This window comes from Cucurbita pepo, chromosome 1 (genome assembly GCF_057944985.1).
Source record: "Cucurbita pepo subsp. pepo isolate OVF chromosome 1, ASM5794498v1, whole genome shotgun sequence".
NCBI classification, from domain to species: Eukaryota; Viridiplantae; Streptophyta; class Magnoliopsida; order Cucurbitales; family Cucurbitaceae; genus Cucurbita; species Cucurbita pepo.
Genome location: NC_141798.1, coordinates 614,195 through 630,744, shown reverse-complemented (window position 1 = coordinate 630,744; position 16,550 = coordinate 614,195). Strand labels below are relative to the sequence as shown.

The 16,550-nt window shown below is 35.3% G+C and overlaps 2 protein-coding genes and 1 pseudogene across 2 annotated transcripts; 1 reads left to right on the top strand and 2 right to left on the bottom strand.

The window, feature by feature from the left end:
* The first annotated feature begins 2,699 nt into the window (after positions 1–2,699).
* Positions 2,700–3,252, top strand: LOC111803118 (LOB domain-containing protein 12 pseudogene; annotated as a pseudogene).
* Positions 3,253–5,946: 2,694 nt separating this feature from the next.
* Positions 5,947–10,818, bottom strand: LOC111802847 (putative phosphoribosylformylglycinamidine synthase, chloroplastic/mitochondrial). The gene is made up of 3 exons (XM_023687261.2): positions 10,660–10,818; positions 10,428–10,496; positions 5,947–10,280 (listed from the first exon to the last, which is right to left on the bottom strand). Exons 2-3 carry the CDS (start codon positions 10,467–10,469, stop codon positions 6,084–6,086), a joined length of 4,239 nt encoding a protein of 1,412 aa, XP_023543029.2. The 5' UTR covers positions 10,470–10,496; positions 10,660–10,818; the 3' UTR covers positions 5,947–6,083.
* Positions 10,819–11,587: 769 nt separating this feature from the next.
* Positions 11,588–16,044, bottom strand: LOC111802948 (P-loop containing nucleoside triphosphate hydrolases superfamily protein). The gene is made up of 11 exons (XM_023687268.2): positions 15,683–16,044; positions 15,326–15,562; positions 14,836–15,066; positions 14,347–14,426; positions 14,155–14,260; positions 13,939–14,052; positions 13,702–13,800; positions 13,432–13,521; positions 13,196–13,302; positions 12,970–13,113; positions 11,588–12,273 (listed from the first exon to the last, which is right to left on the bottom strand). Exons 1-11 carry the CDS (start codon positions 15,947–15,949, stop codon positions 12,006–12,008), a joined length of 1,743 nt encoding a protein of 580 aa, XP_023543036.2. The 5' UTR covers positions 15,950–16,044; the 3' UTR covers positions 11,588–12,005.
* Positions 16,045–16,550: the final 506 nt, after the last annotated feature.

Genomic DNA, 16,550 nt, shown 5'->3' with positions numbered 1-16,550 from the left:
GTGAAATGGATGTGGTTACTCTCTCTTCCGCCGTAAATATCTCGAGACTTTTGATTTTCCAATTACGAATCTCTCCTTTTTCCCTATTTAAACAATTAAATTAAAAATTTTATTTTAAATTAAATATATATTTTAGTTTGCTTTTTTTAGGATAAGGTTTAATATTATTAATTATGCATCAAATTGACTATTTATTAATGATAAGGACAAAAGAAATAGAAATATATAAATAAATAAAAAAACTGTTTTAGTGTCCAAATTTGATTGGTTATCATTATATTTGTTTTTTTTTTAAATTTAATTTTCAAAGTTTATCCTTTTTAAGAAATATGGAAAAATTCAAACACATGCCTTTCAAAGTACTCATTCCTGGAATTTATCTCATTAATAGAATTATTTTCATAAGAAATGAAATTAAAAAAAATAATAATATTTGTATTTTTAAATTGAATAATTTAATAAAAAAATAAAATTAAAAGTTACCTTTAAAACTTCAAAATGTGCTTTACGTATTAAATACGACATAGACATGTCGGTTAATTTTTATTGTTCTCTAAAACGATAAACTAAAATATAAAATATTATATTGAAAATAGTTTTTAAATTTAAATATCCAAAATTTTTAATACATTTTATAATTTAAAAACAATAAAATATTTATATATAAAAAAAACTTTGTCTTCTTCCTCCAAATCTAGAACTTTGGCGATTCGTAAAGAGTCCCATTCCACTTTTTTTCTTTTTAAAAAGTATTTTGAAAAATAGAAACTCGAGAAAAGTCATTATTATAAAAATGAAAAATTAAATATGGTTGACAAACAGACATTAAAAGTTAATTAATAATAATAATAATTAATTAGTTATGATCCATTAAGGTAATACCATTTATTCATAATTAATTTAAGAAAAAATACGTATTATTTTTAATAATTTACGATCCAAGACTGTTTGAAAAAAAATTATATTAAAAATACCTAATAAATAATCTCGAGCATATAACACACATATATGAGACCTAATTATTACTATATAATTGTTGTTTTCTAAAAGAAGAATTAAATATTAAAAATGCATTAATCTCCTTGGTGGATCATTCATAGGGCCCACAATTTATTTCTGAAGTTGGGCCTTGGCCCAAATCAAAAACCCTATTGAGATTTTGAAAGCCCAGCTTACATATAGTCCAAATAAGAGAATGGGGTATTTACCACCAATAATGTTTTCAATATATATATTAATAAACTATATTTGTCAACTAAAGCATTGAATTGCAAGAATTTAATGTAATGTTTTTTTTTTTAATTAAAAAAATATAATATTATTTATCTTCAAGCATCTTTCACTTGTGGATATGATTTAATTTATGTAGAAGACGTGTGAGATTTAGCATAGAGGATTTATTATTTTTAATAATTTATTGATTAATTAATTATATGTCTGAGATTTGGTTTGGAATCCTGTTCTTATGAGTTGTTTTTTTTTTTATTTTTTTTTTTATATAATTATTATAATTTTTGTAACTATTTAGGTACAATATTCCGCATTATCCGACATGATCACATTACCTACTTATTTCTTAAGAGTAAATGCTATATTCACAGACTAATACGAGTCTTTTCAACTTGTTTTGTCTTCACTTACATGCATTCTATAATTTTTTTTAAGAGTTCACGATGACATAGAACTGTTTCAACTAAAACAAGCTTAACCATGAAGTTCCTATAATTAAGCCACCGAAAAAAAAAAAAAAAAAAAAAAGTGCACCGTGTTGGTATAGATAACGACTTTCAATTTTTTAAGTCTTTTCTAAGTATCTTATTCTCAAGATTGCGCTCATTCGCATGTGGTCTTGGTTCATTCATGTATTTTTTCTTTATTCGGTGGTCGTCACAGTCTTAACTTTAGTATACTTGAGTATTTTCGAAATTGCGCTAATAAATATTTTTTTAATTAACTCTTAAAAAAAATATTTCTTTAGCTAATTTTTGAAAAATATATTTTTCTCTCTCTCACGCATTGTGGTTGTTTGTGATCTGATGATAGATATGGAAGCAATCATATTTGATTGGGTCAACTTCACGAGGACTGATTTCTTTTCTTTCTTTACCTAATTAGCACTTGGATTATATTAAACTACAAACAAACATTTCCAACCATATTTGATTTCGGTTTTATAAATTTAAATCGTTGACCTATTACACGTGATCTTGACACGCTCACGATCAGTCTTAAGAGACATCAATAAATAAAATGCTTTTAAAAAAATACATCAAATTAAACTTTAAAATTAGAGACGATCGTTTAATCTATAAGGCTGAATCTTCGCAAGGTTTGAGGTGGAGAATGGAGAGGTTGACCCAGCTGTAATTCCCTACTTGCCTCACATATTGCCCGAGTCATGACTGACTCAAATTCTAGTTAACTAACCCAAAGTAATTGGGATATAGTCAGAGAGAAATTAAATTATTAAAATTTAAAAATTAATATAAAATTTATTTATTTAAAAAAAAAAAGAAGCAATTATTAAGTAATTATCATCTCTATTTTTGTTGGGCAATTAATGTGTAATTATAAGTAATCTATTTTGTGTTTTAATAATCACTCGCTTTTGGCCACACGCGTTGGTCTCCCATTATAAATATACACTCTTCAACCTCTTTTTTCTTCAACAATATTAACTCTCTCTCTCTCTCTTTCTCTCCGCCGTCTGTTTCTCTCTCTTAAATATTTTCCGGCAAAAAACAAGGAAAAAATGGGTGGCGGTTCGCCCTGCGCGTCGTGCAAACTCCTCCGGCGACGGTGCGCAAAAGAGTGCATTTTTGCCCCTTATTTCCCCTCCGATGACCCCCACAAATTTGCTATTGTTCATAAGGTTTTTGGTGCCAGCAATGTCAGCAAAATGTTGCAGGAACTGCCGGTGCAACAAAGAGGCGACGCCGTGATAAGCCTAGTTTATGAGGCAACTGCAAGAGTGCGGGACCCAGTTTATGGTTGTGTAGGGGCAATTTCGTACTTACAAAACCAAGTTTCTCAGCTACAAATGCAATTAGCTGTTGCTCAATCTGAGATACTTTGCTTCCAAATGCAACAAGACCACCTTGTTTTCCCAAATTGCCCTCAGATTACTCCGACGAGAAACCGCCGTCTCTCCAACTCCCGCCGCCGTCTCCTCCCCGGTCTCAGTGCTTCAACTTTGCTTCCTCTCCCAATGTAATCTATGACACCATTTTTGGACATGACATTGTTTCTTAAATTTTTAATTGATAATGTAAAAAAAAAAAAAAAACAAAAAAGCAAAAAAACTTTCTATTAATAAATTTAATGGTGTGTAAGAAAATGTTTACTGCAACTAAATATTTTTTAAAGAAGTTACCGAGATTAATTAAAAAGGTTCCAAACATAAACATATTAAATTAATTATATTATTAAGAAGTTTAAAGATTTTTAATCTCTTTCCTAATATATTATTAAACTAAAAGAGATAAAAAAAAAACACTTTAAAAGTGAAAGAACCAAATTAAAAATATAGTAAATTATAGATGTTATTTGCGGAATAAAATTTAGAAAATTTGGAAATATATTTATATAGTACATGAATTTTATTATAATTATTATTTAACTAATTTTTATAAAAATTAATTTCAATAAAGACTAATTTAAAAAAAAATGGAAGTAAAAGAATTAAAATTAAATATTTAAAAATATAAAAGGAATATAATATCGAGTAAATTGTTATAAGGCTAAATTACTAAATATACCCTTAAACATTCTATTTTGTTTAAAAAGATTATAGTTTCAATAATAAACTTTAAAAAAAATCTAAAAAATATTCACTACGGCTTTATTTCAAAAATATCGTTATCTTTAAAAAGCTTCGTTAATACCCTAATTTATTTAAAAAGTTTAAAAATACTCGTACCTTTTGTAACAGCTCATACCTAGGAATCCAATTCTACACATGATGATCTCGACATTCCTCTGCATCCTTTTCAACATGGTCATGTTACTTACTATTCACTTCTGAGAGTGAAAACTATCATCATAGACCAACAAGAGTCCTTCCAACAGGATCTTTCCTCACTCGCATGCTCATCTAACATAGAATTGTTCGAGACAAAACACACGGTTCCTATAATTTAGGTACCGAAAAGGAAGGTGCACCTTATTTGTATAGGTAATGACCTTTAATTCTTCTAGGCCTTTTTCATTCATATGTGGTCTCAATTTATTCATATTCTTTACTCAAGTGTCACACCGTTATTAATATGTTAAAAAAAATTTCCATGAAAATTTAAAAGTAGCTCGATGATGAAACTATGAACATGTCAATGAAAATGCTTACCTATACCAATAATAATAATAATAATAATAATTGTGACGTATATCTATTGAAACCTAAAATTTAAATACTAAAAGTTGTAATTAAATCTTTAAACAATTAATGGTAAAATAATTTATGAGAATAAAAAATAGTTATTTTTATAAGTTCAAATACAATAAATCTCGAGAATTTAAAAATTAAAATAAAATGTTTGAACAAATTTGAGCATATAAGAATTAAAAAAATTGAAAATAATAACAATAATTAAAAATGGTTGATGTGTTTCATGTTTGAACCATTTATTTATTTCTAGCTCTTTACTCATGACTTGTGATCCATTTTCTACGTGTCCAAATTTAAATCATATATATATATATATATATATATATATATATATATATTATGGTACAATGAAAATGTTTAAGAATTATTCACACTTTTATTTATTTATTTATTTATTTATAAATGAAGATCTTATTTATTAGTGGGATTTAAATATGAAAAATGAAAGTATGATGCTACCTAGCTACTTATATAGTGCAGTCTAGTATTATTGATAAGACACCATAAATAATTGCTATTTGGCCCTTTGTCTTTATTTAATTATGAATGTTGTCAAAAAGTTGACCAACTTTCAAATTTTCATTTCCTTAAAATGGTTTGACTTTTGGGGACTGAATGAGAAATTAAGGTACTTCAAAAAGAAAGAGAATGAGTGAGTTTTGAATGGACAACCTTTTCAGCCATGAACCAACAGCACTAATCACAGTTTTTGGCTTTATTATATCATTCTTCCTCTTTCGATGCAACGAATTTCAATTAAAAAATATTCGAACATTGGTTAGGGGCTCGGTGTTTAAAAAAACTCGATCATCTAAAAATGAGTGGTGAAAGGTCGATTTGATCTCACCAATAAATATAAGTTATAATTGAAATATATAATGAATAAGCCATTGAACCAAAGCATGCTCTTATAGTCTCTTCCAAAATTAGTTTTATTTCTATTCATAAATAGTGTTCAAAAAAGGAAGTTTCTATATTTATTTATTTGTGTTTGGTTCTTTCTATTCATAGCTTACTCGAAGCTTTTGGAGTGAAAAATAGTTTTTCCAATGTTTTTCTTCCACAAAAAGACTAGTACTTTAAAAAAAAAAAAAAAAAAAAAAAAAAAAAAAAAAAAAAAAAAAAAAATATATATATATATATATATATATAGCCTGATTGACTCGACTAATTTCTTTACCTTACCTCATCGATAAAATTATTTAGGAAAACTATGAGCTAGAACATATATTCCTATTTCATTCGTCTTTCAGCTAACTGTCCTCGACTTCTTCAATTTCATGAAGCTATTCTACGCTCAATCGTGTGACTATATCCCAAACATCAAGAGTGAGTTTCAACAGTTCAATAGAACCATAGGGAGGAAGATTTAGATCTTGACAATGTGGGCTCTAATCCACTTGTAGAGTAACGGTCCAAGCCCGCCGTTAGCAGATATTGTCTGGATCTCACAATTTAGCACCTTTGGGGCTATCCTCTCTCTCTTAATCGATGTGGGTAGGCTGCAACATAACAAACAACCTTATGCCTCCTCGTCCGTGCCGATTTCATTAGGCATTCACTAACATTAGAAAAATGATCATCTTTGAAATTGGCATATGTAAATGCCAAGCGTTCAAATATTATTAAGAGAACAGGGCAATCCGCCGGTCTCAATTTATTGCGTCTAACATATTAAAAACTGACACATACCAATAGATTAAGCGCCGTCAGAGCACCACTCTCGAGCGTTTTGAAACATCCGCAACCATGGGCTTGGACCTTCTTTGCTCACATTCCACTGCTTTGGATACCAAGGGAACTGCCACATCAAGAAGCAACGCTCTGGATGAGGCATCATAGCAAGGTGCCTACCATCTGGGGAACAAATTGCTGCAACTCCCAGAGGAGATCCATTCAGATTGAAAGGGTAAACTTCAGTAGGATTCCCATCATCGTCACAGTATCGTAACGGAGCCAAGTCCGAATGGAGAAGACGGTCGAGAATGCCATCATCAGGGAAGTAAGCTCTCCCCTCGCCGTGGGCAGACCATACACCCAAAGTACTGCCTTCCATTCCTCTTAACATTATAGCAGGCGAATCCTTTATGGTCACACTCGTGAAACGACACTCGAACCGTCCTGATTCGTTATGAACGAATCTTGGTTGTGACGGATCCCCACCAACACCATGCACACCACCAACTTGAGGGCCTGGCACCCACCCTAAAAGAGCCATGAGCTGACACCCATTGCATACTCCAAGGCTGAAGGTGTCTCGCCGTTTATAAAACTCTTGAAATTGGTTCAGCAAGGGTTGGTTGAATCGGATTGAAGCGGACCAACCTTTTGCAGAATCAAGCACATCCGCATAGCTAAAACCTCCAACAAATACTATTCCACGGAACTGCTGTAAAGTGATAGCCCCATTCAAGAGATCGGACATTGTCACGTCCCATGGCTCGAAGCCAGCGGCATAGAACGCAGCAGACATTTCCCTGTCTCCGTTGCTGCCTTCCTCACGGATTACAGCTACTTTGGGCTTAGAGGTTGAAGACAAATACTTCTCATCAGTAGAGGAAGGAACAAAAGACAATTCCCATGAAGGTTCATGTCTAGCTTTGAGTCCTTCCTTTTCTGATTCTACACAAGAAGCCAATCTTTGAAGTTTGTCCAGCTCAAAACTAGTTTCTTCCCACATATCTCTAAGTACAGAAGTTCCTTCATTCAAATGAGAAACCCCATCAACCTTGACTTCAATGGAAGGAGTAGCAGTTACTCGTCCAATGATATCAGCAGTAACACCTAGAGACGTTAACTTTCTCGTCACTACATCCAAATTCTCCGTGCTTACCTCGAGTACGAGTCCTAGCTCTTCTGCATAAAGGGTTTGGAAAACACTCTTCCCGCGTGATGCCAAGTCCAAGGTGATGCCACAATTTCCAGCAAATGCCATCTCCAAGGCGGAAACCAGCAAGCCACCATCACTAATATCATGGCCTGCAGAGATCAAGTCTTCAGCAAGAAGGTCTTGAATGCTCTCAAAAACTCTTTTGAAGTAAGGGACATCATCAAGATCAGGACATGAGTCTCCAATTTGGTCAAAGGCTTGGGCAAGAGCAGATCCACCTAATCGTCGCTCTCCCTTTCCCAAATCGATGTGAAGGATAACGCCTTTATCCCCGAGCTTCAAATCAGGAGTGACTGTTTTTGTTATGTCGGGACAAGTAACATAAGCACTAATTACGAGATTTCCAGGAGCCTTGACCACCTCTCCACCAGCTTGGGCTGCCATTGACAAACTATCTTTACCTCCATCAATAGCTATGCCGAGTTCAATCATTGCCTCCGAAAGAGCCACAGCTGCATCATACATGGCTGCACCTTCCCCATCAAGCTTGGCAGCATACATCCAATTTCCACTTGCTTTAACATCAGAAAGACTGGAAATTTTAGCCCAAACAAGATTTGTGAGTGCTTCTCCAACTGCTAATCTAGCCATTGCTTTGGGATCAAGTAGGCCTTTTATGGGCTGCTCTCCTATTGCACATGCTCCTCCAGTCAAGCCTGAATAAGTTTGTGCAATAACTGCAACGTCCGAAAGAGTAATCTGCAATGGACCTACCGTTTGCTGTTGAGATACGAGACCTGTTACACATCTATCTACTTTCGTTGTCAAGAATCGTTTCGAACATACCGACGGAAGCCTCAACACTCTCTTAAGAGAGTCTGCCACTGTCGTTCCAGGAGCGATATCAAGTGGCTCTAGCGCATGAACAACCCGTTGGAATTCAAAGGTTTTTTGAGGCATGTCTCCAAGCACTTTCTCAAGCTCAAGATCCACAGCAGGCGGAGGGAGAGGAAGTCCACTTGAAATGCATCTTTGGGTAGCAATACTATCAACTAGAACACAGCGACCACTACCACTTATCACACCAATTACAGCCATAGATAACCTCTCTCTATCGCAAATTGATTGTAACAAGCTGCGACATTCTGGCTTAACTAAAATAGCATCTTGTTCCTGATATTCTGCACCCCAAATCTCTAACACAGACATTGTATGATCACCGACAACAATTGCTCGAATATCGATTTCAGCTCCTTTTGGATATATAATTTCCTTCACAACGTTACAATTCCCACCGGCTCCCTGGTCATGAATACTAATTATTGGGTTATTTTCCCCCATCTCCACACAAGCACGGACGACACGGTAAAGTTTTTGGGCCATCTCAGCATCTCCACGCTGTACAGCGTTAAAATCAAGTTCAGCATCATTCTGACCACTAACCATGCTTGATGCAGCCCCACCTCCCATACCAATGCGATAAGCAGGGCCTCCAATTTTCACAACTAGCATTCCAATGTCGGGCTCTTCCTTTGAGATGTGAATATGATCAATTTGTCCAATTGCTGCACTGAACATGATTGGCTTCAACCACTCCCGCCTTTCACCACTCGGTAGTCTCATACCGAATGTTCTAGTATAACCTTGAATTAGTGGCTCCCCGAACTTATTACCATAGTCAGATGCACCATTACTTGCATCAATCAAGATCTTCAAAGGCGAAGCCAAGTTTGGGGGATAGGCAAAAGATGAATCTTCCCATGGAGCATAGGACCCCTCCATATTGAGATTTCCTACACAATAACCCGCTGTAGCTGCCACAACAAAAGACCCCTTCCCGGTTGCATGTGTATCCCTTATTCGTCCTCCTACACCAGTTTCTGCACCAGGATAGGGAGCCACTGCACACGGAAAATTATGAGTCTCAGCTGTAAATAAAATATCAAGATCGCGATTACTTTCTTCTAAAGGGCTTGTTGAACCAGGATAAACAGGTCGCAATTGATTAACCAAGAATCCCCGAATTGCGCTTGAATTATCCTTAAATCCGATCACGGAATTGCTAGGATTTGCCTTCAAAGTGCTCTTCACAATCTGCATAAGCGTTCGGCTCATAGGTTTTCCATCAATAACAAGTTTTCCAGTGAAAAACCAATGTCTACTATGCTCACTATTGGATTGAGCAATATCAAACAACTCCACGGTTGTTGGATTCCGCTTTATTTCCTCACTGAAAAGCTTGGTGTAGTATTGAAGATCTTGTTCATCAAATGCCAATCCCATCTCTTGATTAATCTCCTCAAGTGCCTTCCGACCTCGCTCTAAAACAGGCACAATGCGAAACTCTTCAGGTACCACACTAGTCTGAAACGACGTAAGCCTCTGAACATAAACACATTCAGTCATCCTATCATGAACCATTGCAGCAAACTCATTAATCTGATGTTCCTGTAACGCCCCTTTACTATACAACAAATACCTCCTCGAACGTTCCATACGTGCCACCTCTGTTAATCCACATGCTTGGCAGATCGACACGGCATTAGAGGACCAAGCCGTGGTGAAAGACAAACGGGGTCCAACCTCAATTATAACAGAATCCAGTCCTCGCCGCTGCTTCTTCTCAAGAAAGCTCTCAGTCCCCAAATTCTCAGGCTCATAAGTTTCCTGAAGAAGCCATCTAAGAACAGATAGCTTTTCATTTGAAATCTCAGACTGAATACCAACGTTGAAACACTGCTCAGTTTGTAAACCAATAATCTGATTTGAAATCTTTGCTTGGACGGACTTCAGAAGCTCAGAAGTGGCACTTCCCTGAATCAAAGGAACTCGGAAATAATGAATAACCTCTGCAGTGGGCTTCTCAATCAAGCTTGACGCCTCTACTGGATTAGCCACAACCTTACAATCCACAGCTCTGGCTTTGCTCGATGCACGACATCTCAAAGGAACATATCTTCTGCTTGAACTAAGCGATCCTACAGCTGAACTGTGCAGCATCCCCCACAATCCACGTCGTTTACAGTGAGAATAGCTCTGTAAAAACAATTTCTGCCTACGCCCGCCCTATCAAAAGCAGAAAAATCTCCCTCAGCAAAGTGAATATGAGAACAACAACCATTATTTACCTTCCAAAACCCTAAATTAACTTCACAAACTCCATTATGAAATTCCTCAGAAGCCAAAACAACAATCAAAGAAAACAAAACATACTTGCAGGAACTCGGCGGCAGTAATTTCCCCGGCAGTAGCCATTCAGCTAGCCTGTAAGATCAACTCCGCCTGTAAACAACTAAACATCATTTATTTCCGTTCTCTAACAATAGAAATGAAGACATTGAAGACAAGCCCTTTACATGAATATGCGAAGGAATAAGACGGAATTAATCAAATCGTTTCGAAAGCTAAAAGAAAAGGTCGAAACGCTAAAATCTTAGCCACTCACCGTAGAAGCGTAGAGAAAGAGTGACGGCGCCGGCGAGGGTTCAAAAAGGATTTTGATTAGCGAAGGCGACAGAGGGACTGAAGAAGGGGAAGAGATTCCCCGAGTAATTGAAGTATGTTGCCTTTACCCGAGATGACGGCATGTTTAGTGTTTGAAAAATTCAATCATTTTTAATAATAAAAATGGTTTTTTTTTTTTTTTTTTTTTTTTTTTTTTTTTTTTTTTTTTTTTTTTTTTAAATTTAGACTAGATTTAATCAAATAAAATTAGAACATTTTTCCTTTATAAAATATACTAAATTAATGTAATTAGTGTCTTTATCAAAACAATTAATAAAATTATACATTCATTACTAAGACATAAAAAAGACGAAAAAAAAATTCATTTATAATTATAAAAATTAGGAAAACAGACCTCCAAATCTACAATTTTGTCTACTTTGGCCAGTTATATATCGTATCAACGTCATTGGTACGGAAAAGTTCACACTCTTATCAAGAATATTTCATTCTTCTTTCCAACTGAGATATCTCATAATCCACCTCCCTCGGGGGCCTAACGTCATCCCTGACACACCATTCGATGTTTGGCTCTGATGTCATTTGTAACAGTCCTAACCCCACCATGGGCAGATATTGTCTATTTTAACTTGTTATGTAGCAAATATTGTCTAGTCCTAACCCTCCATGGGGAGATATTATCTATTTTAGCATGTTATGCAGCAGGTATTGTCTGTTACGTATCATCGTCAACCTCACGATTTTAAAATGTGTTTGGTAGGAAAAAATTTCTACAACCTTATAAAGAATGTTTCATTCCCCTTTCCCCTCTCTCAATTCCAGACCCACAAAAAATCTTTTGATTTCCACAAAAAAATCTTTTGATTTGGAGGTAGATTGGGGAGAGCGGGGTGAATGAGGCCCATGTCTTATTAGATAACTGATATCTTGTCATTCCAACTATTAAAGAACACAAAATTATCCTCCAGTGAAGCCTGAGAAAGGGGATTTACAAACAAAAACACTGCAAATGTTTTCTCTATAACATACAAATTTAGAAACAAAAAGAACTTAATACTCTTAAGAATGTCAGTAGACAAATCAGTATCAGTTGAGCAAAACCTGTTCCACCTGAAACCAAAGCTTTAAACCATAAAGCTTCCTCCAAAGATTCCCATTGAAGAGCTGGTTCCTTTTCCACAGCATAACATCTCCAAATAAACTTCCAGAATGTTATGAATTCTCTCTGGTTTAAGGAAGAATACCGACCTTCTCCAATGCTCGAGACTCTCGATAGATCGTAAACGTCCTGAGATTTCGCAGGATCTTAGCATTTACTCATACATTTCACAGTAGCTCCTCGGTCCCAGTTAGCTTGGCATATTCAGCTTCATCGATGGTTCCCTTTTTGAGTTTTTTCAACAATCGATATTCGCGCGTCAACTCATCCTCGTCTTCAGCTGTCTGTACAGCACGTCTCTGTCGAGCTGTTTTCTTTCTTAAGATGGGAGCTGCGGCATTTGGATCTTTCTTTGGTTCAGGTTTAGGCTGTTGCTTCTGCGCTTCCTTCTTAGCTTGGAGGTTTTTCTTCCGTTGTTTTTCTCGAGATTTATCCCTAATAAGACACGCTTGTAAGCTAGTGGTAAACTTCTACTTTGCAATATCACATAGAACAAGGAACATCAAGATGGTTAGGCTAATCACAGAAATGTATGTAAGATCTTGCAACACGAAATTCATAAAGCATTTGGTTTATAAGTTCGAAAAGCTCAACTCTGTTTATGGCCTAAGGCCCGATTATATAGCCAAGTTTCATAAGCCTAAATTTACAAATTGTGTAGCTCAGAACGTGAATTTACAAAGCCAATGCAATCTTTTTGTTCCATTCCACAATTCACACACATTCACAAGACTATTTCAATGCATGAATTAACATATCATAAAGAAAATATTGAGATAGTAGCAGCCACTTTCATTACTACCTCTATTTTTCTCTACTCATTTAGTAATAATATTTAATAAGTTTGAGTTGCTATTAAATAGAATTGATTGAAATTAGTTAAGTCTAAATTATTCACTAATGAAGGTTTCGAGTTTTAATTGATACTGGTTGTACTGATTTAACTAGCAAAGTTTTAGGAGTACAAATTGTAATTTTCACTAAATTTTATTACTCGTCTGCAGCACAAAAGTCATTAAAGAACTAGCAAATCAAGAGGAAGACAGCAGCCTATAACTTAAAGACTAACAAATTGCTTGAAAATGTTCAAAAAATAAGGCAGTAAAAGTCAAGATTCTGAAGGCTCCTTACTTGAATTTAACCTCCTCAAAGTTAATATCTTCAATGGGAACAAAACCCTCGGTTGAAAGGGAGTGGCGTTTCACCTCGGACATCAAAGGCAGCTGCAACAAACCATACGCCATGGCCAACTTCCCTATTTCCAGTTCTTTCCACCTGAATGAGGAAGATGAAACCTCAGAAAGCATGAGAATTTGCAGATTGCTTTAAAATATATAAAAGAAATATCATTAGGCACCTGAAAATGAAAGAGCAGTGGTGCTCTTTATAAGCACGTATAAAAGAAACAAATGCCTTGACTCCCTTCTCCATGACATCACGATCCTTTTTTGCTGCAGTTCGTATCTATAACAGGTTTTGTTCAACATTGAGTAGTTTGGTGAAAGTAAAATAACCTGAACTTTCACTGCTAAAATAAACACTAAAAATTTAAGAATGAATGGAAACACTCATAAAAAAAATCAATCTCCTCACCTGTGGGACTATATCTAAGGCATCACTACAACAAATTCTCTCTTGAATGGGAACCCTTCTTATGGAAAGGAATTCTATATAAGCTTCTTCCTACACAAATCAGTCAATCAGAATGTTAGTGTTATATTAACAACCACTAAAAACAAAGAAGAATTTTTTTTTTCAATTTCCTTATTTGAAGGGACTTGGAGGATTCAATGTTACAATGTTCGTTCTTTGTACTAATATATGATGCAAAAACTATTAAGAACCAAACAGCACAAACCACACCTTCGGCAAAAGAAAAACAATGGCATTTCCTTCTCTACCCAATCGAGCAGTGCGACCAACCCTATGTACAAATACATTAGGATCTTGAGGAGGATCATACTGCAATACCAGACAAAAAGTAGATTGATTTAGCGCAAGGATATATGCACGTTCAAAAAAAATCTTTTTTATTAAAGCATAATTTCTTTGGGAGAAGTTTTATATGCAGAAGAATATGGACTGGTAACCATGGCCAACCTGTAGTATACAATCAACGCCAGGAATGTCAAGTCCACGGGCTGCAACATCTGTGCATAGAAGAACACCACTTGAGAGGGATACAAATGAGGCTAGTGCTTTCTCCCGGGCAGTCTATTGAGCATAGAAGATATAGGTCATCAAAATGCAAAACTCATTGCTTGAGCTTTCAAATTTTTAATTATAATGTACATCATATGACCTCTAAAAAGGTACCTGTTTCATCTTTCCATGTAGAGGGATCAAGGAAAATCCTTTTAAAAGGGTAAGCTGTGGTAGAACAACTCCCCAATAGTCAACACATGCACAAGTCATGAAGTATCTGTACAACACCATACCTTACTAAAATGAGGGGAAAACATTGCCAATTTATATATTTTAAGTATTCAAATCCAACAGTTAACTTACACTATGATTTTTTTGGATTTGTTCTTAACAAGAATGTCGACAAGTTGGGTGGATTTCTTGTCTGCTTCACATTCCAAATACTGCAGAATCAGAAGGAAAAGAAAATTTATCAAAAGGAAACTGCAGGACATACAAGCAAAACTGCTAACGAATAATTGTCTTCGAGCATGTGTGCTATGGTTCCAAACAAATCCTCGACTTTTCCTTCTTTACTATAGGGCATAATCCGATCCACACTGCTTGACCACCCATAACATTTTCACGGGCATAAAGTATTGATTGTGAACTTTTCATAGTCCTCCATAAAGAACTTCAATAAGAGCAAGATTATAGTCTTCATAATACTGATCTTCATTATGTATGGACGGAACTAAAGAAGCGTAAATAGAAATCTATAAAATTCACATATACATCATTTACTCCATGCATCGAGTTATTAAATTGAAACATGCAAATTAGACTGAACTGAAAACAAGTTGCATAGGATACCTCAATATGAAGACTAGATGGAGTTCTCGAAGGTGCAAGTTGTGTTTCTGCCCTTACTTCGACCCTGATAGGATTCCTTAGCCCTGCCTTAGAAAGTTCTTCAACTGCCTCAGTTTGTGTAGCTGAAAAAAGACCAGTCCTACGAAGCTTAGGCAAACGAGATATAATTGAAGTTATCTGCCTTTGAAATCCCATGTCCAGGAGCCTATCTGCTTCATCCAATATCAGAACCTGTGGATAGATAACCAAAGCTATATATAACTTTGTGTTCCTATAAATTTAGTTCCAGACATCATATAATACCACGAAAATATTCCAAGAAATCGACTGAAAGGTTGAAAGTATACATGCAAAACTGACTTTAAAGAAAAAATCACTTAATATAAAACATAAACAGGAGAACAGAATGAGAGAGAAGTGTTGGCGTTAATCTAATAATAAGCTCAGACAATCCAGTAGCCAGGAACATGTTCTTGAGGTTGGAGGATACCTCAAAGTTCCGAAAATCCAAGTTCTCCATACGTTCCATCATATCAAATAGCCTTCCTGGGGTCCCAATCAACAAGTTTGCACCTTCTTCTTCTATCTTATTCATGTCTTCTTTTACATCGGCGCCTCCAACGAGAAGCACCGATTTGATATTCGACAATGTAGAAACGATAGGAAGAGCAACACTGTAAATTTGTGAGGAAAGCTCCCTGGTTGGGGAAATTATAATCCCCATTACCTGCAGAGGAACCGTACATAAAGAACCAGTATGGAAATACAATTTGCACGCTCTTTTTAAGTCAATACTAAGACGAATTCACTCAAATGGGCTTGAGACAAACAGAGTAGAGAGACGAACCTGGTGAGGTTTGGGGCGACTGCTAGAACATCGTCGGAGGATTTCGACGACCGGAACTACAAACGCTAGGGTTTTCCCCGAACCAGTGGCGGCGTCGACGGCGACGTCCTTGTGGCTGCATAGCAACGGAATTGTGGCGGCTTGAACTGGAGTACAGAATTCAAAACCTAATTGGGCTAACGCCTCTAGAACTGGTTCTGAGAGGGGAGGTTCAAGGTCGGAGAACCGGGTGCTGGTCAAGGCTTGGTTTCCATCGCCGCCGTCCATGTTTTTCCCGGCGTAGAGCACGTGTGAGAGAGGAAGACGGAAAAAGCGGGAGCTAGGTTTCCACTTTCTCTTCCGGTCTCTTAACTTGTCAATTATTTAATAAGTTTTAAAATTAAAATTTCTCTTCCTTTTAATTGTACGAAGTATTTGAACTATTTTAAAAATTCATAAATAATTAAACACATAATTTTAAAGTTTAATATTTTATAGAACAAATATTTTTATTTTTGTCCAATTTAATTTTAAAATATGTTGGCTATCTCATTAATTTATTAAACACAAAATAATAATAAATTTTAGAAATTTGTTTTTTTTTTTAATATTGCAAAATTTTAATTCACATCATTTTTGAGAAAGAAAGAGTCGTAACAAGGTCTTCGTAGGTGAACCTGCCTAAACATTAAACGACTCGTAAACGCGTTCTACCATTCCATACTTTTTTTAGCACGACATATATGAGGTGTAAGAATTTGAACTTCTAGTCTCAAACAAAGAAGAACACGTCAATTGCCATTGAACTTCCTCATTTATATTTTATATGAAAATACGAGAATTTGAATATTTGAAGAAAAAAATGCTTTAAATATGGTTAAAATATACT